The 27,309-nt window shown below is 39.0% G+C and overlaps 1 protein-coding gene across 2 annotated transcripts in view; it reads left to right on the top strand.

Annotated features, from left to right (window-relative positions):
- Window positions 1-27,309, top strand: part of LOC136864287 (complex I assembly factor ACAD9, mitochondrial) — a 226,464-nt gene that overhangs the window by 123,809 nt on the left and 75,346 nt on the right. For both annotated transcript variants that reach the window (XM_067141066.2, XM_067141065.2), the window contains exon 6: window positions 470-681. In XM_067141066.2, the coding sequence (XP_066997167.2) occupies window positions 470-681 (212 nt within the window). The remainder of the gene's footprint in view (window positions 1-469; window positions 682-27,309) is intronic.

Genomic DNA, 27,309 nt, shown 5'->3' on the forward strand with positions numbered 1-27,309 from the left:
TGTTATTTTTGTTGCTTAATATATTGTAATGCCTTTGCTGCCGAGACCTATTGTTTACAGTGCACTGTGTCTTCTGATGTGGGCTACAGCAACATTTTTTATTTTCATTTTTCTGACTTAGTTTTGACAATATGAAAGTGACTGAGGTATGAGCGATACTAGTAATGCCATTCCTTTAGTAGCCAGTCCCTGTTATGGGTGTAAAAATGTCATACTCATAGAGTCAGTTGGTACATGCATTTCAGTGGGCTTGGCAGACTGAAATGTAATAGCAACTTTGGGCTTGGTTAGGAGAGCATCAGGAAACTACCTTTCCCGCGTAAGCCTTTTCATTGATGCCTAGGATATCTGTGACAGCTGTTGGTGGAGATGTTGAGGACCCAACCAGCCTTCGGGCTGACTACTGAACATACATACAATATTTTCTAAGAAATATTTAGCTTGACCACATTCTATTTTTCTTGTGTAGGGTTGTTGAAGAATCTAATTAATTCATCAGTAGAGTTTTCGGAAAATAGAGATCGCTTGGGGAAACCAGCTCTGGAGTACCTAATGACTCGGATAAATTTACCTGAAGTTTCAAGCTCAATATATGCAATGGAGAGTATGAGCTATATCACTGCTGGCATCTTGGATCATCATCACAATGCTGACTGTAGTGTTGAGGCTGCCATGATAAAGGTATGGTATTGTCATATTTATTTGCAGAGATTTTCTATGTTTTAGTTCTGGAATTTTAATTTTTAACCATTCACTTTGAAGTTTAATTCTTGCATAATTGTGTCAAGCATCACTAAACTAAAAAATATTACCCAGTTGTAATGATAAAGTATTGTAGTGACTTCAACATGTGTCTGGATTACTTTGAAGATTGATAAAAAGGTTGTATATACTAGGGAACAAAACAAGGTTTGTTACATACTTCCTGAGGGAGAATAGTTGATCTGTGTGGAATCAGTGCACTAAATTTAAAAATCACAGCAATTTTTTCTCTTATGTCTGGTTTAATCATATTCATATAAAATATAATAATTAATAATTTTGTGTGGCTATTTCTAGCCGAGTGCAGCCCTTGTAAGGCAGACCCTCCGACGAGGGTGGGCGGCATCTGCCATGTGTAGGTAACTGCGTGTTATTGTGGTGGAGAACAGTGTTATGTGTGGTGTGTGAGTTGCAGGGATGTTGGGGACAGTACAAACACCCAGCCCCCGGGCCATTGGAATTAACCAATGAAGGCTAAAATCCCCAACCCGGCCGGGAATCGAACCCGGGACCCTCTGAACCGAAGGCCAGTACGCTGACCATTCATCCAACGAGTCGGACTCATATAAAATATAATAATCATACTCGGCCTTTGCTAGTTTAATTCTTGAATTAAAAGTTAACATCTTTGACATAAAATAAAACTATTACTGCAAATTTATCAGATACTGTATACACTTGAAATTCTGTTTCACACTATCAGGACAAATTAACACATATATATCATGAAAGGCATTAAAATATTTGCCACTTGATAATTTTTCTTGTAACCCAAACTGTTAGTCCTCTTCAAAAACCAACCGTAACCCTCCCCAACCCCATTCAGGATTCCACTGACCTTAATAATGTTTTTGCCATTGTAACTATATCGTAATGGAAATGTATTCCCCATTCATTACTCACAGCAGTCAAATTTTAAGGAGAAAAGTTATCCAAATGTGAATAAGGAAAATGAACTTTCAGTGACATGCAACACCTCAGTTCTTTGTATCACTGATGCAGATTGTCCAGAAGAGATTCCTAATTTTTGTTCTTATTGTTGAGAAAAGCATGTACGGTATATGTAGGGTGTGATAGCCAAGTGATGTCATTGCAGGCTTCCAACCGAGGTGGATACGATTTGAATTCCGGCCAGTGCAGGCCAGTCTGAGTTCATGTTCGTAATTTTTTCACTGCAGTGCCTCCTCCAATGTTCCAGATATTTCCTTAAGCCCAGACACCATCTTCTCCACCAATCCAGCAATAGTAACAGGAGGAATAGTTCTTGCCTCCAATTTTGTTAAGGTCTGGGAGATCATTCCAGAATGTGCCCTTAAATGGACAAGTTTCACAGTCACTTTGGAATCGTCCAAGAAAGCTTTTGCATCTGCAATACATGTGGCATTATCTACGTCAAAACTGTCTACTACCTAAGAGGAAGAATACAAAAATAAATTGTTGTGGGCCTAATTCATGATGTTGAATTCTATAATTCCGACTTATTGAACAATATGGATTCAGAGAACACCGATCAACTACCGATCTCATATTTGCACTTAGAATACTGTTAGAAAAGCATTGGGAGAAGGGCAAAGACTTAACACTAGTGTTTTTGGATCTCGAAAAAGCATTTGATAGTGTTCCAAGGAAGACTATATGGGAATGCTTAAGAAAGAAAAATGTACCCAAAGGTCTTATCCAGAAAGTTAAAATGCTTTACGAAGACTGCTGCAGTTGCGTACAGAGAGGAAACGGTAATTCTGATTGGTTCCAAACCACTAAAGGAGTGCAACAAGGCAGTACCCTTTCACCCTTACTTTTTATCACTGTCATGGATGAAGTCATGAAAGAAATTAAGCAGAAGAACAATATGGACATCAATGCATTTGCATTTGCAGATGATGTGGTAATCTGGGGAAATACAGAGAAGGAAGTCCAAGAGAGGCTGAACATCTGGAATGAACATTTGAAAGCACACAGATTAACAATAAATAAATCAAAAACTGTTACTATGTCTGTCAACAGGCAAAAGAAGAAAGGAAAAATAATGCTGGAAGGTACACAGCTGGAAACAGTAGACCAATATAAATATCTTGGGTGCATCGTTTCAAGTGATAACAGAATACAGCACGAGATTAACAACCGCATTCAAAAATCAGCTCAGTTTTACCATCAAGTTCGGAACCTCCTCTGCAACGAACAAGTTCCCTTAAGATCAAAGCAGATTCTATTCTAATCATACTTCACCCCCATACTAACATATGGCCTAGAAACCTGCACAACAACCCAACAAGTGGATAGCAAACTACAAGCCGCAGAAATGAAGTTCCTACGTACTATGGTACAGAAGACAAAAAGGGACAGGGTAAGGAATGAAAGAACAAGGGAGGAAGCTGGTGTGTACCCATCCCTGAATGAAAAAGTGACAAGGGCCCGTTTGAAGTGGTTTGGCCATGTCAAACGATTGGACGATGGAAGGACAGCAAAACAATGGCTACACACTGTCGTGGCCGGAAAACGACCGGTAGGAAGACCTAGGAAGAGATGGCTGGACCAAGTGAAAGAGGACATAGGAACAAGAGGAGTCAGCTGGGATGTCATCTTGAGAGAAGAGTTGTACATGGACAGACAGAAGTGGAGAGTGCTCGTAAACCACACCCGGGCAACTGGAGTAGAAAACTGATGATGATGATGATGATGATGATGATGAATTCTATAATTAGTATTGCTACCTTTAGTCAGCACAAGATCCACCTACCATAACACTTTACCTAGTGATATTAAGAAAAACTTACTTCAAAGACTGCATTAATGTTGTCCGCACCCCCTGTGGGTGGGGGATGCAGATGAAGAATACACCCACGGTATCCCCTGCCTGTCGTAAGAGGCAACAAAAAGGGGCGTCCACGGGATGATTGAATTAGAACCATGAGGCTACTTGTAATTAGTACCACCGTGCTGGGAACACCATGGGTCACTTTTACTTGCACGAAGTACCACTATGTTAGGTACAAAATAGGGTTGTGTTTAGTAGCAACAGAGTGCGCTTTTGGCTTTTATAGTACCTGTGATTAGTACCACTATTTGAGCGACACCATTGGTGAGCGACACTATGGTTTTGGCTTGCCTATGATTACTACCCACTATATGAAGAACACCACAGGATAGTAGGAGTCCCTGTGGTTAGTACACTTATGTGATGAACACCATAGGTTTGCATTTTAAATGGCGCTGCAATGTGCGAAACGCTATAGGTCTGTGTTCCATGTGTGAATTTCATTACCTGTGAGTAGTACCATAATGTCTGGAATACCGCGAGTCTACACTACTTTTGATTATTACCGCACATGACAAGTACCATGGTTCTACTATCCTAGCATGAAGTACCATTATGAGGGGCCGATGACTTGGATTTTGGACCCCTTTAGACTACAAGCATCATCGATTCAGTATTGTGCTAAAGAAGCAGTCCCTTGGTCAGTAATACTATTGTTTTACGTCAGTTTCTGTGAATGTGAGGCATTGCGGGTCGGATCCACTGATTGTTTTAAATTCATATCCATCCATTCATTCTTCGTCCTCACGTTTTGAATTCTCTTCAGTGGAGGATTTTGGACTTTTAATTTGTCATTACATTTAGTCCAATTTCGGACCATTAGGGGCCAATGACCTAGATGTTAGGCCCCTTTAAACAACATGCATCATCATCATTATGAATGTTGTCCGCATAGTAGAGAGCTGGATCTAGCCATGTGCCTCACCATGTCGCCTCAGATTGAGGAGGCAGTGGGAGTGTAGGATGAGCTTCCTTGAATGCAGCAATTCTTGGAGATGCCTTCACAAAAGCCTTTTTGACACTGGAAATCAGGCTATTCACAAAAGGAGATTTGGACCTTCCTTCCTCTGCTAGACTGAGAATGCCATATAACATACATAATTTTTGAGTGGAAGACTTTCGAAGCTTGACCAGCTTTCAACATATATGCTGCACTGTCTGTTAACCACATCAGCAGCTTTAAATCTTTGCTTTCATTTGGCCACACAGTTTATGAAAAGAAATTTACACTCGTGTAGGAAATACAAATGAGCTAAATTTAAAGGTAAAAATGCTTAATCTACATTCATAAGCACTCACTGAGGTGGCATATTGTTTGTATACTCTCAGTTGCTTTCTATGTCCATGATTAATTTATGTGACAATAGTAAAAAAAAAAAAAAAATGTTTACTTATTGCTTCCTGGACCGTTCTTTTATGGAAGTGAACTCAAGAACTAAGGAAAGTATCCTTCCGCATGTGAGCACTTCGCCTCTTTCTCCTTCACCGTCTCGGTTCTGCCACCACAACCAACCTGTTACTGACATCGAGCAATAATGCTTCAATCTCAAGTAGTGTAGCAACAAAAGAAATTACTTCCTTTCACATTGTTGTACTGTAATAATGTTACTAATAAAAAAAAATGCGTATTCAGTTGTTTAACACTTGTGAATAAAACCCTATATAAGCATTGCAAATTTTTCTTACTAATAAATATGGTTATATGCATTGTATTACTATACTGAACGTATACACTCGTTCCAAGCCACATGAATCTCTTTCTCCAGTTCACTGACATATTTCGCATGTGCACAGCTTTTATGATTGTTTTTGCTGGTTATCTAGAAGCAAAATCTTCCGAGCAGTCGTGTGGTAGCACGAATAAACTTTGTATATCGAAAAGGCAGTGGCAACACGAAGTGAAAGACAGCAGGAAATTGACTTGTATTATTTGTTGACAACATTTTTGCAGCTTGCTTATGTAATGAATGCCACGAAAGACATGGAAAAGCGTATGAAAAGCTCAAGAGCTCCTACCTGGGATAGCACAGAAAAGGTAAGCAATTGTAAATTGTAAACATGGGCTAAACCAGAGAGTTGTACAAATTACAGCTAACATTGGCAGCAATAGTATTTCATGCTTGTGAGTGACATTAAAGAAAAAAAAAAAAGCTTGCTTTACTTTTCAGAATTTGTTGAAAGAAATTATCAAGGATTATACATCAATTATAGAATGCAAAAGGATGAATACAAACACAAACTAATCCAAGATTGCTGCTTGGAACACGGTTGATAAGAGGTAAGCATTAAAATATTTCTTTTAATATGTGTACAAAATGTCCCAGGAGGAAATGTCGGTATGAATCGATTCTCATAAGCATTTACTGTATTACTGAGGTTTCTGAATCTTCATCATTGTAATTTTTTTACATCTGCTCTGTTTTATTCGAAGATTTATAGAGCTCAACCAATGTGAAAGATGCCTGCCTGAATTGAAACAGTAATGGTGATGAATGAAGTTAGAGGCAAAGGGAGTCGTGTCAGAGCATTGCCAAGCTGTATCCCAAATAAGGGGTGGGCCAAAACCTCCCATCCCAGTAAAGAAGTTATTGATCTTGTAGAAATCATGCCTCTGGAGTTTCAAGATGATACCAATGGCATTTTCCCTGAGGTAGGTTACTTCCTTCATTTCTCTCTCTCTCAATCTTCTGAACAGATTTCACTAATTTTAGTTGACACTATTATAATTACTTTGCAGTTGGAGGTAGTAGTGGACAGGGAGGAAGGTTCTTGCCCTGTTCCTTATCTCCCCAGGGATGAAGAGACACTGGAGGGAGCTTGTGAAGTCAGAAGATAATAATATGAAAGACAGCTGAAAAAAAAATACCCCTTCAACCTCTTCCGTTGGAAAGAAACGCCGCTGCCTGTGGAACATGAGGGAAGATGCAAGAGAAGGAGGCAGCTACTGAAAGTAAGTGTGCTGTAGAAACTTAAAAATGCTATGTTTCTGAACATTTTGAGGCTAGATTGTGAAATAAGCACTACGTTAAGCAACGTCTTTGATTTGTTTTTCTACCTTGTGTATCGACTATTTTCGGTCTCCTTCATTGTTTGCGTTTTCCTCTTTCCATATATTTTTAATTTGCAAGCTTTACTTCATATTAAGTAGGTTCTACGGACAGGCTTGTCTCTTTGCTTGTAAAACTAGAAACGAATGCCACGAACACTCGGAGAAATGTTTCATATTTGGGAGTTTGAATGCAATTGACACGGCTGTGGACATTTTAATGAATATTTAGGAAACAAAACAACATAATTTTATGCTGAGTGGTTCAGATTTTATAGTTTGTTAAAGAAAATAGCAGTAATCACTTTCCAGGACAGGTTATATCAGTCTCGAAATTCATAGCAGACAGGCTGAAATATAGTTGTTTTTCCTTTCGTTTAAAGAAACAGGTATATCAGAAAACATGTTCTAATATCTCATTGGCATTTTTTGTAAAGCTGATGACTAGCAGTAACTTCATTGTATCTGTAAATGACTCTTAATAGAAATATTTAAAAATGCATATAGTACCAATAATAATAGATTTAAACAACATCCTTCTTTAGTGTAGTTTCACCGAACGAATTGGTCGTGCCGTTAGGGGCGCACAGCTCTGAGCTTGCATTCGGGAGATAGCGAGTTTGAACCCCACTATCGGCAGCCCTGAAGATGTTTTTCTGTGGTTTTCCATTTTCATACTAGGCAAATGTTGGGGCCGTACCTTAATTAAGGCCATGGCTGCACTTCCCACTTCGAGCCTTTTCCTATTCCATTGTCACTATAAGACCTATCTGTGTCGGTGCAAAGTAAAGCAGAATTTAAAAAGTAAATTAGTTTAGTTTCCTATTTTAGGGGCACGGCTAGTGGTGTATCTTTTTCCTCCTTAGTCACAATCGCAGTATCACTATCACTATCGTCTTCTAAGTTAATTATAATGAGTTCCAAAATTTTAAGTGGACGTATTTCCTTCGCAAAATCATCACCTTGCAATTTCTCTGCGTGTTTTATGCAGGAAATCCTGTTTTCCCTAGTAACATTATTAATTTCATCGTTACTAAGGTTTTCAATTTGAAAGTCTGAAAGTGGTGTTTTTCTTAGCCATTTCTCCTGTTATCTGTGCCCGTACAAGTTATATAGGATTACCCCCTATGGGTGGGGAATGCAGACAAAGAATACACACACCATATCCCCTGCCTGTTGTAAGAGGCGACTAAAAGGGGTGACCAAGGATGATTGAATTAGAACTATGAGACTACATGTAATTAGTACCATCACGGGAGGAACACCATGGGTTGCCTTTACTCGCGAGTAGTACCACTATGTTGAGTACACAATAGGTTTGTGATTAGTGGCAACAGAGGGTGAATCAGTATGGGTTTTACAGTATCTGTGATTAGTACAACTATATGCAGAACACTACGGGCTTACGTTGCCTGTGATCATCTAGTACCATTGTGAGAAACACCACAGGTCTGGGCGTTGCTAAGGATTAGCACCACTATATGAGCAACACTGTGGGTCTGCATTGCCTGTGGTAAGTACCCACTATGCGAGGAACGCCAGAGGATAATAATAGTCCCTGTGATTAGTACACCTATGAGAGGAACACCATGGGTTTGCATTACCTATGAGTGGCGCATAATGTGAGACACACCAAAGGTCTGCATTACCTGTGCGTGTTACATTACCTGTGAGTAGTACACAATGTGTGGAATACCGCAAGTCTACATTACTCATGATTAGTACCACTACATGAGAAATACCATGGTTCTTATTTTCCTAGCGATAAGTACAATTGTGAGGGGCCATTTTGGATTTTGGACCCCTTTAGACAAGCATCATCAATTCAAGATTGTGCTATGGAAGCAGCCCCTTGGTCAGTATATACTATTGTTTTTAGATAGTTTCTGGGATGGTGGGGCATTGCAGGTCGAATTCACTGATTGTTTTAAGTTCATAATCATTGTTCATCTCTTTTTTGAATTCTAGTCAGTGGATTAATTTTGGAATTATTTTTAACTTTCAATATTGTGAGCTAGATCTGCAAATTATTTTAAATTCATATTCATCCATTCATTCTTTATCATCACACTTTGAATTCTGGTCAGTATATGAGTTTTGGACTTTTAAATTGTCATTACATTTCGTCTGTCATTACATTTCATCTCATTTTGTACCATTAGGGGCTGATGACCTAGATGTTAGGCCCCTTTAAACAACAATGATGATGATCATCATCAGTTCTATAGGATATACTGGCAATGATAAGGTGGAAGTCGTACAACTGCGTGCCCCATTTCCTGGGCCATGTGTTCAAGTTTGTATATTTTCTCACTTCCTTTGAAAGGCTGTACCCTTTGTGGGAGCACGAGTTTTGTTTCCGAGGGAGAACAATTAATGCCTTTGTGTTCGAGCCAATGTATGATATAGTGTTTTCATGTAGACGTGTTGGGTATTTTGTTCAATTGAACTGAATTATATGGTGCACTATGCATTATAATTATACTGCCTTCCTCCAAATAATTTTAAAAACTGTTCAGAAGCCATTCTCAAAATGAATCTGACACCATTTCTTCATGGTAATCTCCAGTCTTTTTTGATCTAAACACCCACTTACTCTCAGGAATGAAACATGTTTTAGCCGGTCCTACATGACAAACAATTAATCTGCTCCCCTTCCTTACAGGCACTTTCAGACCCCCATTTCTAGCCGAATCCTGCAAGATTTACTTCACGGTATAGTTCTGATTGACCCCTTGTTTCTGTAGGTGAAATATAGGACGAGTGTCGCCTGATTGTGTGCATAGTGCTTAAGAGCTTAAAACTTGCAACAACTATATCACTTTGTTCAATAAGGAATCTTTGTCCGTTTTGGGATTTTCTGTACCTGAATCCCAGCTGTTTCAGTATTCTTTCAGTGGACGAAACAAAACCACTGTAAGCCAATTTTCCCTTGAGTGAAGACATTAATTCCTTACCTGTCGGCAAATCTCCTTCGTCGTAAAATTCAAGAACAGTATGTCGCAGAAAGTCTCTTTTGAACTCGTCTGTCACTCTTTTAAGAACATTTATGTGCTTTCGAGGCAAGACTGACAATTTCTGCATGGCCCGTGTTTTTATACTCTTTCAGTTTCTCTGCATACACGCGACACAGTTGATACACTTACCAAACATGCTTCAGCAGTTAAGTCTTAGAACTTGGAAAAGTTCAGCTGTCTGTAGGTTTCTTCAGCTGCTTATTTTTGAAAGAAGCAATAAACATTTCAGCACTTCAACTGGTACTGGGCATGCTGAGCGACGTAATTGTTTTCACTGTTCTAAACTGGTGATAAGAGCTTCAGTGCAATATTTTCACTTGACTTACCCATTAACGTGACAGTTTACAAATGAGACAGAAAGTGGACTAATATTTTTTACAGTTGACACGTAATGTCCTCTAGGCCATGGGCATCTGTGTGTATTACCTTATCAATATTGCAGCCGTGTAAACATCCTATGCCTTACTTATGATAATACCCGTTTGAACTGATTAGTCAGCTGGTAGTGGATTAATTTACAATTTTAAGACACAGGTGCTGATGTATATAACATTGTATAAACATTGACATAATGGCAAAATATAGTCCATAACATTGCAATATATTATTTCATTTAGGGAATTAAGACATTGTGGTCATCAGTCCTCTCTCTGTGTGTGTTTTTCCTGCTGGCTTAAATAACAGGGTGTCTATGCCAGGTGGGTACTGCCAATTAATCACTGTAGTCTTATAAAGCAATAACTAACCCGGTTTGAACATGTGACTTAATCCTTTTTCCCTGCGATGATCTATCCATCTTATTCACCCTTCCTTGTCTTTTCTATGTTGTACATCAATTGAACAAAGAAATTATGCTAACCGTACGGTACTTTTCGTTCTAGGAAAGTGAAGATTACAAGCTGTCCATTAAACAGACTGCAGATTACAAATTGAACAGTTTGCAGCAGGAGATGGAAATGAATGAAGGAGCACCAAATACAAATGAAGATTTTGGAGAAGGAAAGAGAGCAGTGGCAAAAAGAACACACTATAAAAAATGGTGATTCTCCTTTTGAAGAAAAGTGCCTGCTAAACAATCTGTAATTTTTAAAAATTCCTTATGTTAAAAGAAATAATGAATAAATGAAACATTTGTAATTTAAAACCAATGAATAAATGAAACGTTTGTAATTTAAAACCACTGATTTTTTAGTCAATTTCCTTCAAAACCAGTCATTAATAAAAGTTGATCTGATAGCATTACCTCGCAGATTGGGAGCTCTGGCTACAATAGGTTCTTCTGGAATAATAATAGGTTCATCATTGAGGTCTTCACCCATGTTAGTAGCAATGTTATGTAGTACAGCAAGTGCTACAATGCAGATTTTTGTGTTTTTTCAGACTGCCATTGAAACCCTTCAACAAACACCTGAATCATTGTTTCCATGCAACTGAACACCTTTCAACTATGTTTCTGGTATGGATATGGGCTCTGTTGTAATTTTCTTCTTTAGCAATGCTAGGATGTAAGATTGGAGTGAATAAATGAGGCGTGCAGGCATAGCAGAATCTCCCAATAGATGGCCCTTATATTCACCCCTATCAAAACGTCGTTTAATCCGACTTTTGCAAAAAATTCTGCTGTCGTGCGTACTTCCCCTCAAGCTTGCTACAATATCCCTTATGCGCAAGGATGCATCACACACTACTTGAACATTGTACATTGAGGTAAAAATATCCCTTCCTATTGATGTAGTACTGTGATACTTCTCCCGGCACCTAGATGTTAGGCCTCTTTAAACAACAAGCAAGTATATGCCAGGTAGGTGAGCCATGGCCAGATTCAAGATGAAGATCTGTAAATCTTTGTTAACTATTATGTAGACATTTGCTGCTTATCATTCTGACTGTTTCTGACGCGAGCAGGGCTTTTGTTTTCTTTTGTAATCTTATCTAGGTATATAATGTAAATAATTAGTCAGATAGTCTGTGAAAAGCATGTGGATAAATTTTATTTTGCATTGGTTAATGTATTTTTAGGTTATGTCACTGTATTCCAATCCTAGGGTGGTGTGAGGTGTTGTCAGGAGGAAGAAATCCTTTTGTTAAAATTTTGGTAACCTTGATGTCTGTAAATTCTAAGTTGTGAATTGCGATTTCTTTCAGTGAGTGTTAATGGGGAATACAGTAATGTTTTAGTTGGGGAATGAAAGTTTTGTGTGCTCAGAAAATTTTAAGATAATAACAATATTGAAGTCCAAGATTGATGATATAAATGCAGCAAGACTGGTCAGATAATATATCACGTGAGCAGTCATCAAAGGGGGAAGCCAGGAGTATCATGATTTCTTGTCATCACAGGGGTGTAATATTGGTGGATTTGTATTAGTGGCAAGATGTGGTATCAATGTTATTTTGAGGTAATTGTATTCCAGGCAGAGTCCTGAAGAAAATAGTAGTATTCCAGATTAGTGTCCTGAGGAATTAGTATTTTTGTTAAGATATTGATGGACATGATGTTTCCTTGGTTTTGCATTGTTTACCAGATTGTGTTGTCAGAGGTAGAGCTGTATTCTGCGTATTTGTCCTGAGGAATTTGTATTTGTGGAGATATTGATGGACGTAATGTTCCCACGGTTTCACAGTGTCGACAGTGATCTATGAAGTTGTAATTTTTCCCTTAATGCATTTGGTGATAGTTTTCAAGTGAATTGTGATGTAGGTTTCATTATATAGATTTCATTTTGCCGGGCTGAGTGGCTCAGACGGTTGAGGCGCTGGCCTTCTGACCTCAACTTGGCAGGTTCGATCCTGGCTCAGTCCGGTGGTATTTGAAGGTGCTCATATATGACAGCCTCATGTTGGTAGTTTACTGGCACGTAAAGAACTCCTGCAGGACTAAATTCTGACACCTCGGCATCTCTGAAAACCTCAAAAGTAGTTAATGGGACGTAAAACAAACATTATTATTATTATTATTATTATTATTATTATTATTATTATTATTATTATTATTATTAGATTTCATTTTGGCCAACAGAATGAGATTTTTATGTGTTAGAATTGTGTCTATAAATTGTTGGTTTCCATTCATATGTGGTTAGCAGAGAGAGGTCTTGGGTATAAAAAAGAATAAGTCTGGGAAGGGCCGGTGGAACCAGGCCATCTGATGAAGCGATAAACTGTGCTGATTTTGTCACTTGTACTGGTTAGAAGATTTCATTCTTTTAATACTAGATACAGGCGATTACATAGAAGCTTCAAAGTTTTGCTATTCTGTATCTTAGCCTCCTTCCAAATTAGGATCAGTGGCAGTAAACATGTACTGTAGATATTCTGTGTTTTAGAAAATGGTGTATTTTATATAGGTTCATCGTTATTGTTGTTGTCTCCAGAGCTATGTAGAGACTTGCAGTGATTATCAACCAATAGTAGCCGCTGTGTTAGAGGACAGGCAATATCATATCAAGGGAGTAGGTTTCACCGACATGTTAGGTCGTGTTTGTTATCCGGATTGATGCAACTGAGCACTTTCCACCCAAGAGAATCCGTAACTGCTATAATTAAGCATAGTGGTTAAAAAGGGAGGTCATATGGAACGGGTGTATGATAGAGCGCAGGTCTGCACATGGGAGCCTGGATTTGATGTCGTGCATGGGCATTGCAGTGTGTTACATTAATTATTGAGGGTTTTACATTTATGTTCGGTGCGTTAGTTCAACGTTATCTACACGTTTAATTATGAATAGTGTAAAAATTTTCAGTTGACGTATAAGTAATATAAGGGAACAGTTAGGATGGTAAGAGATGTTTAGAAGCACATGTATTTCCTTTAGCAAGCTGCAGTTGAGTGTGGCGGTCATGTAAACGACATCAATAAAGTAACAAAATCAGAGCAAATCAAACTATTCCTCGTAATTACATTTTAGGAAAACCATCATACCATCATTCTTTCCTGTAATATTTTGTTTATTGAGCGCATGCCTATTAGTTTAACATTCTACATTTAATAATTAGATATTGTCAAGCTTAATGATGGTAGTTATTAACGTAAACCCAGGTGTTGAATGGGTGTTAACCTGAAAGTAATTTTTTTTTCTGTTGTAGAAGCCTCATTTCCAAATAATAACTTTTAATTGTGTTATTAGAATTTTCTTGTTGTGAAATGCACTTTAGCATTTATTTAATAATTAATGTTTCATTGTTTAACATTGTTTCCTGGCATGATAATGTATTAAATTTTATTTTGGGATCTTCAATCCAATTATCATTCTATTCGACTTATTCTTTGTCCATCAGCCTTGGTAACTGGAACTCATAAATTGTGACAGTCGATCCACAAGGACTTAGCAGGTCAGTCCGATTCGATTAAGGGCTCAGTTGACTGTTGATGTGCGATGTTGAAGTTAGTGAGCAGCCTTAACAATTTAAGAGAAAGTCTAGAGCTCGAATCTTGGGGGCTATACATTCCAGAATCTTATTGAACAGTCCACGGTTGTCAGTGGAATTCGACAGATCACCTTTCATGTTGTCGTAGTTTTTAGGATATCAGGTTCATTCACGATGGTTCTTCCTTTTATTTAGCCCTTCGGGTAACAATGTAAGAAAACATGGCCATACGACTGAAAAATTGTACAAAATTTTGACCAGCGAGGTCATCAATACTGACTTTAAGATATTGATTCTTCAATTTTTTTAATAAATATTATTTTAACCTTCTATAAGCCTTTAGTTTCACGTAGTTAGATTCTCAACTGTTCCCGTAGTCATGTCAGCAAGTGGCGAAGAACCAGAAGAACCCCTCAGAAGGTAAGAGTGCTCATAAATACCACCGACTTAGCCCAGGAAGGAATTGATGATGATGATGATGATGATGATGCTTGTTGTTTAAAGGGGCCTAACATCTAGGTCATCGGCCCCAAGGAAGGAATTTATATGCTGACTGGCCACTTACTCTATATATAAAATTACATGTTCTGACTGACTGACTGATTCATCATCGTCGAGCTAAAACTACTGGACATAACAAAACAAAATTTTGGGTATACATTTATATTAGAGTGTAGGTGCTCACTAAGCGAGGATTTTTGGATATTCCATTGCTGAAGGGATGAAAAGGTGGGTGCATTGTTGAAATGAGTATAACTATATCTCAAAAACTTAAACGTTTACAGACGTAAAAATTGGTATTTAGAATCTCCTTCAGAAATAAAGAAACACATGTTTTTTTTTGTGTGGATAGTACCTTTAAGGGGGTGAAAAAGCGTGGATAAGGGGTTGAATACCTTTTATGAGGATGCTTGTATTTCAAAAACTGAAGATGTTACAGACATGAAAATTGGAATTTGGAATCTCCTTTAAAAATAAAGAAGTACGGGTGTTTTTTTCCGTTGGAAAATCCAGTTAATGGGGGTGGGGGGTGGGGGGAACAGGAGGGACAAAGGGGGGAATTTTTAGAAATACTATATCTACCAGCTGTATGCATAAGTTTTTACTGGTTTTTGTTTTAAAGAAAACACGTAGTTTTCAAGGGAAATTCATTCTTTGTTTATTCAAAATATTGGCCATCGGCTTCTACACACTTTAACCATCTTTCAGGTAAGTTTAGAATACCAAGCCAGGAAAACTGCTTGTCTTTTGTGGCAAACCATTCATAGCCATTTTCTAACTTCCTCAAAATTGCTGAAGTGCTGCTCAGCGAGCGCATGCCCCATTGATGCGAAGAGGTGATAGTCAGATGACGCCAGGTCGGGGAGTATGACAGGTGCGAAAGGATGTCCCATCCAAGCGATTTTAAGGTATATTTCACTGGTTTTGCTGTGTGAGACGGCACATTGTCGTGTAACAAAATCACTTTGCCATGTCTTCTGGCCCATTCTGGTTGCCTTTCGATCAATGCCTGATTCAGACGAATCATTTGTTGGCGATAGCATTGTGCATTAACGGTTTCGCCGGGCTTAAAGTGTTCATAATACACAATACTGCTACCTAAGCGAGACACTGCCTTTCACATTGAAATCACCAGCTTTTATATTGTCTCACATGTTCTAATCGATGGAGCGTGTTCACCGTATGTTTCTACCAGCAAATGACTTTCCACAGCCTTTTTCTTTTGATTAAATAAGAAAAGCAATGTATTCCAGAAATGTTCTTTTTCAGGCACAAACGTCGACATGATCACTGAACGATACAAGACGGACGCTAGTAGTTTGGCGGACTCAGCTTGTGTGTGTTGGTAGGTTAATGTCAGACGAACAAACTGACGTATGTGTCACATTCATACACTGCGTACTGTTCTCTGGCGCCATCTCTTAGTGAAACCGGAAAAGACATGGATACACCAGGTACAGTATATCTGAGAAACGTAACAGGTTTTTTGCTAGGGGCTTTACGTCGCACCGACACAGATAGGTCTTATGGCGACGAACGTAACATGTTACAGACGTGAAAATTGGTATTAGGAATCTCCTCTAAAAGTAAAGAAAAATAGATAATTTGTTTTTGGATAATCCATTTAAGGGGAATGGAAAAGGGGGTGAAATTTTAAAATGAGCATTTCTACAGTATATCTCAGAAACATAACATGTTACAGTCGTGAAAGTGGTATTTTTTAATCTTTTGTAAAAATAAAGATAACATGTATTTTTTTGTGTTTGGGAAAAACACTTAAGGGGGTTGGGGTAAAAAGGAATGAAAAGTGGTTGGGGTGAATGTTTGAAATGAGCGTATCTACAGTATTTCTCAAAAACTCAACATGTTACAGACGTGTAAATAGGTATTTTTAATCCTTTAAAAATAAAGAAACATGTATTTTTTTTTTTGCTTTTGGAAAGACCTCTTAAGGTGGCATAAAAAGGACTTAAAACAGGTTTGATCGGGTGAGCTGGCCATGCGGTGAGGGCCGCATCCGGAAGATAGTGGGTTCGAACCCCACTGTCGGCAGCCCTGAAGGTGGTTTTCCGAGGTTTCCCATTTTCATACCAAGCAAATGCTGGGGCTGTACCTAAATTAAGGCCATGGCCACTTCCTTCCCACTCCTAGGCATTTCCTAGCCCATCGTCGCCATAAGACCTATCTGTGTTGGTGCGACGTAAAGCAAAAAAAGAAAAGAAAAGAATTCAACACTTTCTTCACTTCTTTTCACCCACCCCACTCCCTTTGTGGATTTTCCAAAAGCAAAAAAGTATGTGTTTCTTTATTTTTAAAGGAGAATCTAAATACTTATTTTCATGTCTGTAACATCTTCAGTTTTTGAGACATAAGTATCCTCATAAAAAGAATTCAACCTCTTTTTCAGTCCTATTTAGGACCCCCTTAAGTAAATTTTCCAAAAACCAAAAAATACCCATTTCTTTATTTTTAAAGGAGATTCCAAATACCAATTTTCACGCCTGTAATGTATTCAGCTTTAGAGATACCAGTACCCTAATTTAAAAAATTCAGTCCCCTTTGTCAATCATATTTATCCCACCCCTTAAGTGTTTTTCCGAAAACAAAAAGTATGTGTTGCTTTATTTTTAAAAGAGATTAAAAATACCAATTTTCATGCCTGTAATATGTTAAGTTTTCGAGATATACTGTAGATATGCTCATTTTAAAATTCACCCCCTTTAACACTTCCCCTTAAGTGGATTTTCAGAAAAGAAATTATGGGTGTTCCTTTCCTTTCACAGGAGGTTCCAAATACCAGTTTTCATGTCAGTAACATCCGCCTCCGTAGTGTAACGGTTAGTGCTATTAGCTGCTGTCCTCGGGGGCCCGGGTTCGATTCCCGGTACTGCCAGAAATTTAAGAATGGCAGGAGGGCTGGTATGTGGTTGAAATGGTACATGCAGCTCACCTCCAATAGAGGTGTGCCCGAAAAGAGCTGCACCACTTTGGGATGAGGACATGAGTTTATTATTATACGTCTGTATCATGTTACATTTTTCAGATATATGTACATATACCCATTTTAAAAATTCACCGTATTTGTCACTCCTGTTTACTCCCTCTTAATTAGATTTTCCAAAAACAAAAGAATACGTGTTCCCTTATTTTTAAAGGAGATTCCAAATACCAATTTTCATGACTGTAACATATTCAGTTTTTGAGATATAAGTATCCTCATTAATGGTATTCAACTCCTTTTTCACCTTTTTTCACCCCTCTTAAGAGACCTTTACGGAAAAAAAAAAAGGGTACCTTATTTGTAAAGGAGATTCCAAATACCAGTTTTCACGTCTTTAAACTATTCAGTTTTTGAGATATAATTACACTCATTTTAAAAATTCATCCTTCTTTTCACTCCCTTAGCAACGGAATATACAAAATTCCTCCCTTAGTGACCACCTACATTGTAATATAAATGTATCCTCAAAATTTCATTTCTTTATATCCAGTAGTTTTGGCTTGGTGATGATGAATCAGTCAGTCAGTCAGTCAGTCAGTCAGTCAGTCAGAACATGTTATTTTATATACATAGATTATTACTTACGATACCTGGAAAGGACTCTTCCCAGCCATGTTCGACTGGGAAGTCCTCCCCCACCATGGCTGGGGCAAAATAATTCACCAACTAGGGCTGGACGACCCCTTCCAGCCCTCCTACCAATGCCCAGAACCAAAAATGTGCAGAAGAGGAAGCCCCAGCACTCGCCTAAAAATTTGGAGAAGAAGCCGTCTCCAACCCATTTGGGGATCACCGCATCCCCAAAGAAATTTGGCAAACTATCTGCCAGATCTCCTTCAAATATTAGGGAAACAGTGAGCAAGAGTGAGAGGCCCCGATGGGCTCTTGCTCGATTCCTTTCTGGGGAACCCGGTTCTCCCAGGAAGAAGGTGCACCACTCCTAATCAGATGTCTCACCATTCACAGAGTGCTCAGTCACTGTATTTACTCTTCTGAGAAGAGTATGGAGTCTGAACCACTCATCATCGTGGATGGTGATGACTACAATAATGACAGTTATGGTAGAAATTGGCAGGTAGTTGGACGAAGAGAAGACAAGAAATTGTCCTAATTTTGTTACACTTCCCATTCACACAATTGTACTTTTACAATGGAACTGCAAAAGTTATTGTAACAGATATTTTAACACATGTGTATTGAATAGGTGGACCCTTTCCTACGTTACTATATGTTGATTACTTGTCGATATGAAATTTGTTACATATGACAGTTATACTTGTCGCCTAGCTGAGTTATGTCAATTGATATCCCAATTTGTCCACCATAGTCCGTCTATAAGAAACTTCTACGGACACGTCACGACAATGAGAGGGTTTTGTCTTTACGCCAAGGACCGAGTAGCTGTGGATGGCGGGGCGACTGGGGGGGGGGGGGGGGTGGAGCATTTGTACCCTTGTCCTATCCTACATCTTCAGTGAAGAAGTGCCACTACCAATACAGCTGGATGCAATTGCAATTCATGCTCCATTGCCTGTAATGACAACTGTGTGCAGTGTGTACTTCTGCTGGACTACGATCTTCACATTCATGAACTCCAAGTTTTGATTGCTCATTTACCTTCTCCTTTCCTCTTGCTGAGAGATGTGAATGCTTGTAACACCCTCTGGGGTTCTCCATATTCCTCTGCTGGAGGGTGGCTTATCGAGCGATTGAGGAACCAGATCAATCTGTGTGTGTTCCACACTGGGGAAATTACACACTTCAGTAGCCCATATAGCACTTTCTCCCACCTGGATGTCACCTAGTCCAACTGTACGCCAGTTCCCCTGTTATGGTGGTAAGTACACGGTGACCTCTGTAATAGTGACCATTTCCCAATATTTCGCACTCTTTTGAATCAAAGACAGTCTGAAGTACCAAAGCGCTGATTACTTCGGCGGGCAAATTGGCCAGAGTTTTGGAAACGCGCATTGATGACCGATGAGGTACTGGAGTCTGTTGATGACCATGTTTGTTCCATTACAACTGGAATTCTGGCTGCTGCAGAGGAAACAATACCTTCCTCATCCAGCATCTCCACTGGAAGCAGATCCCATGGTGGACTGAGGAAATTGCAGCAGCCATACATGATCGCCGACAGGCTTTTAAGCATTATCATTGGAAGCGAACCATATTGTGTTTAAGGGACTCTGTGCTAAAGTCCCAGTTCTTGATTCAAGAACGTAAGAAAGCTACTTGGGAAAAGTCTGTGTCTTCCATGATGGTCATCACAAGTGTGGACCAAACTCTGCTACATTGTCGGAGTGCAGAACATGGCCTTAGTCCCTGGAATCTTCATTAATTGTGATATAGTTACGATTCCATCAGTCATTCCAGATCTCATTGTGTTGCATTTTGCAGATATGTCCAGCTCTGGGAGATACGACCCTGCATTTCTGCCTATTAAGCGCGAGGCAGAGGCTCATTACCTCTCATTTGCCTCAAGTTTTTTGTTTTCCTATAATATGCCTTTCACAGAGTGTGAATCACGGAGTACACTCGCGCTGTGCAGGGACAAGGCTTCTGGGTCAGACAAAATCCGCAATCAGTTGCACAAACATCTGAGTGACCGATGTCTCGGGGATATCTTCATCCTATTCAACGGAATATGGAGTGAGGTGGGGTTTCCTTCTTATTGGTGGGAGGGAATTGTAATAACAAATCCCAAGCCACCTAAGATCCTAAGCTTCTGGATAATTATAGGCCAATATGCCTTACAAATGGTCTCTGTAAGCTATTTGAAAGCATATTGAACTGGTGACTTGTGAAACAGACCACCCAGAAAGAGTTTAGGCGAAGGCAGATAAACATTGCAAGAAACTAGAAACATGCATAGTAGTAGTGAGTGGAAAAAGGTTGAAATATAAACATAGATTTTTGACCAGGGCAGACATAGACAGTCGGAATCTAGACCCGGTCGTCCTTCCCTGAACAAACAATTTTTTTTTATAAAATGTCTAACTAGGGGATGCAAATACTAGATAGATCAGAAACATAAGCTCAAAGATAAAACAAAAAAGAACACATTTGCTCAAACTCAAAATTAAAGTACTTACAAAACTTCTAGCAGTTAAATGTAACATGTTTGGGGGTCACCTTCGGGTTAAGAGTACACTTTATTTCATAAAGCCTATACACGACGGTCTCATACATATAACCAGATTCCAGCAATCTTACAGTTGGCAATTACATAAAATCAGCAGTGATCACAGAGCAATGCATTCGATACTGGCCATGAAGATACATCAAATAATAATATCAACATGTCTCAAATCTTCTAAAACAGTCCGACCCAATCATACTTCTTTTATTTATTCCACCGTCCTCCCATGCAATAAAGCCCGAAGGCAGCAGTGGGGCATTACCAAAGCAGTCAAAGAGATGAAAAGAGGGAAATATAATGTAAAAGGAGGACAAATTGCAAGGAAAATATACGGCAAAATATGCAGTATGAGCAATAAAGGGTTATAGACAACCAGTGCAATAATGTGCTTGTAAACGACATTAAAGAAGCCCATAAGGTAAAAGTATGAAAATGAGGAAAGAAGAAAGGAAAAATAAAAACGAATGTATTCTCGTCGGAGTGCAGAGGCGTATGTTTCTCCCATACATAAATATTCATGTGAGTGAAGAAAAATGCCAGACAGAAATAAATAATTACAATTATGACACATTTATAAAATTAGAGGTTCTCACACATCCCAGATGACTTAGTGCGGCAGGCGTAACCTTTAAGTCGCCACCAATGTAGGATGTCCACATAATGTTTATGTAAAAAGAGGACATCTTAAAAAAAAAAAAAAAAAAAAAGAGAGAGAGAGAAAGGGCAATTAAGGAAAAAAGAGGGCAAAAATTTTGTTGACAAAACAGGGTGTCTACTGATACTGGAAATACTGGAATTTAATATAGGTATTGGAAATGTACTGGAATTTTGAACCATATACTGAAAAAGATATAAAATATATTGGAATAAATAATATCATTCTTCATATTCCACCCTGGATATTTGCACTTCAAATGTCCAGGTAATAAATATAATTGTTTAGGTTGGCATTATAACTTACAGTGATTTTATTGAAAAGTAATACTTATGTAGTACAGTAGTAACAGTACAGTTACTAGAATAATAACTTGTGATTTTCTCTAATAACCTGGTGTTCGGACATGTTGCCCTCATCGCCCAGCATCTTTCTTGGTGTTGTAGATAGTCACCAAGTTCCTCTTTTCTACTAATACTGTTTTCAGTTTCCGTTCCCTTTACTTCATTCTTCCTTTACTGGGGGAGTCGGCCGTGCGGTTAGGGGCGCGCCGCTGTGAGCTTGCATCCGGGAAATAGTGGGTTCGAATCCCACTGTTGGCAGCCCTGAAGATGGTTTTCTATGGTTTCCCATCCCATCGTCGCCATAAGACCTATCTGTGTCAGTGCGACGTATAGCAAATAGCATTCTTCCTTTTTGCAATACTTCAAGTATAATAACAATTGATGCATTATATTATATGCTATACTTCAAGTAGCCTATATTGTGCATATAATATAATTCATCCATTATTTATTTATTTATTTATTTATTTATTTATTTATTTATTTTTTTTTTTTTTTTTTTTTGCACGTATTTCCAGAGACAGTGAGTAAAGTAAGAGGAAAGCAACATGGGGATGTCTTCAGTTAGTACTCATGCCAAAAGCAAAAGGCACAATGAAAGAGTAAACGCTTCAAGTTCCAGCAAAAAACTGTTTCATATGATACCTGTCAAGGAAGCAACTACAGTCTCTGTTCCTGTGAATGCTGCTTCTTCAACTACAAACTCTGTTCTAGTGAAACCTGAACTTTGTGAAGTGCTAACTTCAGTTGTTAATGATAAGCATACTTGTGTTGTGCCTAGAAGCACTCTTAACAATTTTATCATCGAGGATGAAGTTATTACTGCAGAAATATTGTCGGCTATTACTCAAGAAGTTGTGACCCATTCTTATGCTAGACGTTTTGGCATTTGTAGTGATCTTTTTAAAATCATGTTTCTTGACAGCAAAATTGCAAAGAAGTTCAAGTTGCACAAGAATAAACTTGGATACCTAGTTACATATGAGGATCACATCTGTTTCCTCTGAAGTTCTGCTCCATCAGATTCGTCGAAAACTCAAAAGTTGTTGAAAGAACTGTGGAAGTGCTGCCACATATTAAGTATGTTGATGCTTTTGAGGAAAAACCTCCTGCATCAGAAAACTTTGAAATTATAAAAAGTTTTGTAAGAAATGATTTGCTCCCAGCATAGTTGGAATTCATTTGTTCTGTTTCCTTCGAACTAGAACAGTGTCTCTCCAAGTCTCAGAGTAATAATCCTCTTTTCCCTTTTATGTTCTCTGGTCTGAGTACTATGCTTGAACACCTGTTGGGAAGAATTGTAAATAACTAGATTTTAGAGTCAGCAAATACTAGTAATAAACTTCTCTTGATTGATTTGATGAAAACAGAAAACCTCAAGCCCTTCCATGCTGTTGACATTGGATTTGCAGTCTCAGCAGCTTTAAAAGGGAAGGGAATAAAAGATGTGAAAGTTCTTTAGTTCTATGGAGACTGCAGAAAATTTCTTGTTGATATTTGTATGAAGATTTTTGTCAGAAGCCCTCTTGCTTTCAAGTTTGTTAGAGGTGCCAGCTGCTTCAATCCTGCAATTATGACCAATTCGTCTATTAGGACCTGCTGGGTAACTGCAACATTAGAAGTTCCTGTTGAGACAAAACAATTATCTCCTATGGAAGCTGATATTACAAAACGAGATTACTTAGATTTCTCATCAGAGGAAGAAGTAGTGAAGTATCTCAAGAACTTTGATCCCAAAACCGATCGATTGGATGATTTTCTTAGCACCGCCTCTTTTCAACACAATGTTTCAAAAGAACTGATCCAGTTCGCACAAAAGATACTTGTTTTGTTTCACGGCAATGCTACTGTAGAGAGAGGTTTTTCAGTAAACAAAGAATGCCTAGTAGAGAATCTTAATGAAATAGCTTGATTGCACAGCATCTGGTGTATGATACAGTATCTGCAACTGGTGGAGTATTAGCTGTCAGTGTTTCAAGAAAAGATGATCCATGCAGCCAAAAATGCATCCACATTGAGAAATGAAGCTTTAGAAAAATATAAAAAGAGTACAGATAACATCACAGCCTAAAGAAAGTTAGCAGCAAAAGAAATAAAACATATAGAATTGAAGAAACAATGTATTATGCAGAGTGCTAAGGAAGAGACAGAAGAACTGGAAAAAGAGTTGAAAAGACTGAAAAAATACTGTTGTAAGTGTGTGTGTGTGTGTGTGTGTGTGTGTGTGCGTGCGCGCGCGCCTTTTGAGTATAAGCTATAGTCATTGTGAATTGATAATTAAATACATATGATAATAATTCACAAATTTGTTATAAAATGTATAAACTGTATAGCATAACACAAAACATTTTTTACGTTACATTTATCATAAAGCGTAAAAACTACTGTAACATACTTTTTTTTTCTGTGATGCATGTAAAAGGGATTGATTTCATATACAGGGTCTTTTTTTTAGCTGGTTCTGCAGCACCACTCAAAGCACGGCACGGACGGTGCAATGACACTCTGTCGCTAGCCGGTATAGTCAAGGGTTATAAGTTTATAAATAATGCACGTTTTACCTCTTCACTACTTACGGCAGTTCACACTCATAGAAATCCATTTCTAGTGAAACTATTAGTCTAAAACCTACCTGGCATTACATTTAATGTTCAAAATGTTATCCCTCAGCCGTCAAACACGCCTGACACCTCGTAAATAGGTTTGCAGACACTCTGCGAATCTCAGCCCGCGTGATGTTTGAAATAATTTGTGTAATGTTCTCTTGTAGTTCTTCTTTTGTGTGAGGGTTGTTCACATACACTTTTCCCTTCAGCATTCCGCACAAGTAATAATCACAGGGATTTTAATCAGGAGATCTAGGGAGATAATTAACCACACGATCTTCGAAAACTTCCTGTATTACCTCCATAGACCGATTAGTAGTGTGTGCCATTGCATTATCTTGCATAAAGTAACCATTAATCCTTTCTTCTTCCGTCAGCTCTTGAAGGAATAGACTGAGAATGAGGTCTATATATTGATCAGCATTTATTGTTACGCAGAAAAATATAGGCCCTATAATTCTGTGAGCACTTGTTGCGCACCAAACTCCTATTTTTACATCATGAAGTGGACGGACATGCAGCTGTTGGGGATTTTCTGCACACCAGTAGTGATTGCTTTGACTATTTACATAGCCACTTAAGTGTAGCCATGCTTCATCACTATAACATAAAAATTCTGGGTCAACGCACCCATCGTGAACTGACTGAAGCAATCAGTTACAATACCGAACCCTAACGAAACTGTCAGGTCCTCTTAAATATTGGGCAGGGGTTGGTTTTTATGGTTTTGCTTTTAACAGTTTTGTTGCTTTATGGGCAGAAGCGACAGGGATTTTGTTGGAGTTCTTCCCAAGAGAGCTCTTATTTTGTCAAGCTTTTCCAGTGTTAAAACGGTTCGTCTCCTGCATGATATTTTGTTAAGATCATACCCGGTGGTGCGGAACTTCTTTACTAATTTATGTTGTTATTTGCTTTACGTCGCACTGACACAGATAGTTCTTATGGCGACAATGGGATAAGAAAGGCCTAGGAATGGGAAGCGGCCGTGGCCTTAATTAAGGTACAGCCTCAGCATTTGCCTGGTGGGAAATGGGAAACCACGGAAAACCATCTTCAAAGCTGCCGACAGTGGGGTTCGAACCTGCTATCTCCCGGATCCAAGCTCACAGCTGCACGCTCCTAACCGCATGGCCAACTTGCCCGGTACTAATTTATGTACCGTTCTCCTATGGGGAGGGAGGATGCCAGGAAATTTGCAAATGATTCGAAAGCGGCATTCTATATAAGAAGAATGCTTCGCATAGCACAACACGATGAATACACGCTGTTCTACTGTATACAGGGTGAAGCGAAATTCGTGCACTCGGGCGTCGCAGCGCGACTCCTCATATGCCAGCAATAAAAAAAGGCCTCTCACAAAAGTTCGTCCTGCGTGTATATCCGGCAGAAAAAGGACGTTGAATAGTGGTAATCTGGTAACACTGTAACCACATGTAGGGTAACTACCTCTGTCACCACATATTTGTCGGGCTGTACAGTTGGTGCAGTGGTTAGAGTTTTGGGTTGGCATGCAGGAGGTCGAGGGAGTCGATCCTGGTTTGAGGCGTATGTTTTTTATATCGTAAATTTAGTCCAGGTGGTATGGTATCTGGCATCTTAATCGTCAACAGCGAATGCAGCGGGTCATCTAGAAACCATTTGCACTTACATACTACAATCCTAGAAATGAACGAACATTCGTTTTCATTGGTCAGCTTTGAAAGACACCCTTTCCACATCGTGGGCGTGAATTTATTCGCACCACTTCATCTACTAGATGCATTACAATGTGTTCAGTGTTACTACATTTTGTAAATGTAGGATGCATGTGACCTAAGAAACGGTGTCTTACTCTATTACAGTATGTAATGTCCGATGGATTTTTGAAAATAAAAAAGTGCGCCTCAACCCAGAATCGAACTCTCGACCTCCTGCATGCGAACGCAAAACTCTATCCACTGCACCAACTATTCAGCACGACTAGTATGTGCTGACAGAGGTAGTTACCCTACATGTGGTTACAGTGTTGCCAGATTGCCACTCTTCAACGTTCTTTTTCTGCCGGATATACACGCAGGATGAACTTTTGTGAGAGACCTTTTTTTTATTGCTGGCATATGAGGAGTCGCGCTGCGACGCCCAAGTGCACAAATTTCGCTTCACCCTGTATATCACTCGTTAAACACACGATTAGTATTCCTGCAGAAACTATGCTATTTTAAAGCGAACGCATTGAACACACTATAAGTACCGCAGATGTTGAACTGAACTGTTGCTGTGAAGCAATGGTTATCACTACCATGTACTGCATTAGATCATCTTAGCCGGTCATGAAGCAATATATCACTCGGCAAATGAGTCACCCGGCCGTGCTATCGCCTTCCATGCATGTTCCCCTGACACACGGAACAAGCTATAAGAAAGACCCTGTATACGTCTTTCTTGTGACTTATTATCTAGAACAAGTTTTTACTTAAAATAAGCGTGTTACAGAATCTATTCAAGAACGGTTTACTTCCACAGTGTGTGTTATGTGATACTCTTTCTTTGGCGGTGTTTATTGGATGTAAGTGTTAACGAAGTGATCCAGATAGCCAAAAGTGCATTGTCACTTAGAAGCAGTGATGTTAGAAAAGGCTTTTCGAGTATATTCTGTGCGTGTATAATATAGCATTGTAAATTGAAAACAAACAGTTATATAGTATGTGTATATTAAGTCCTCAGCCCGAAGGCTGTTTGGATCCTCAACAGCTCCACCATTAGCTGTCGTAGATTGTCTAGGCATCACAGAAGAGGTGTACCATCAAACGGGGCAATTTCGGACACAGAGGTAGTTTCGGACAGTACGGTAGATTTGCCGTATTTTGTCGCATAGCAACGAGCCGCCGGTGCTTTGCACTTCCGCACGCGTTTAAGGGTACGTCCAAGATGCACGCTGGTTTTCTGAGTCAGACAGTCGGCGCCGAGTGGGCATAAGTATATCCTTCGTTGCCAAGCGGGACTGGCCATAATGCACCTGCGCACTGGTAGTCTGACTCAGATGTTTACCAGAATGAGTAGTTCATTCTGGTTT

The sequence above is a fragment of the Anabrus simplex genome, chromosome 2 (assembly GCF_040414725.1).
Source record: "Anabrus simplex isolate iqAnaSimp1 chromosome 2, ASM4041472v1, whole genome shotgun sequence".
NCBI classification, from domain to species: domain Eukaryota; kingdom Metazoa; phylum Arthropoda; class Insecta; order Orthoptera; family Tettigoniidae; genus Anabrus; species Anabrus simplex.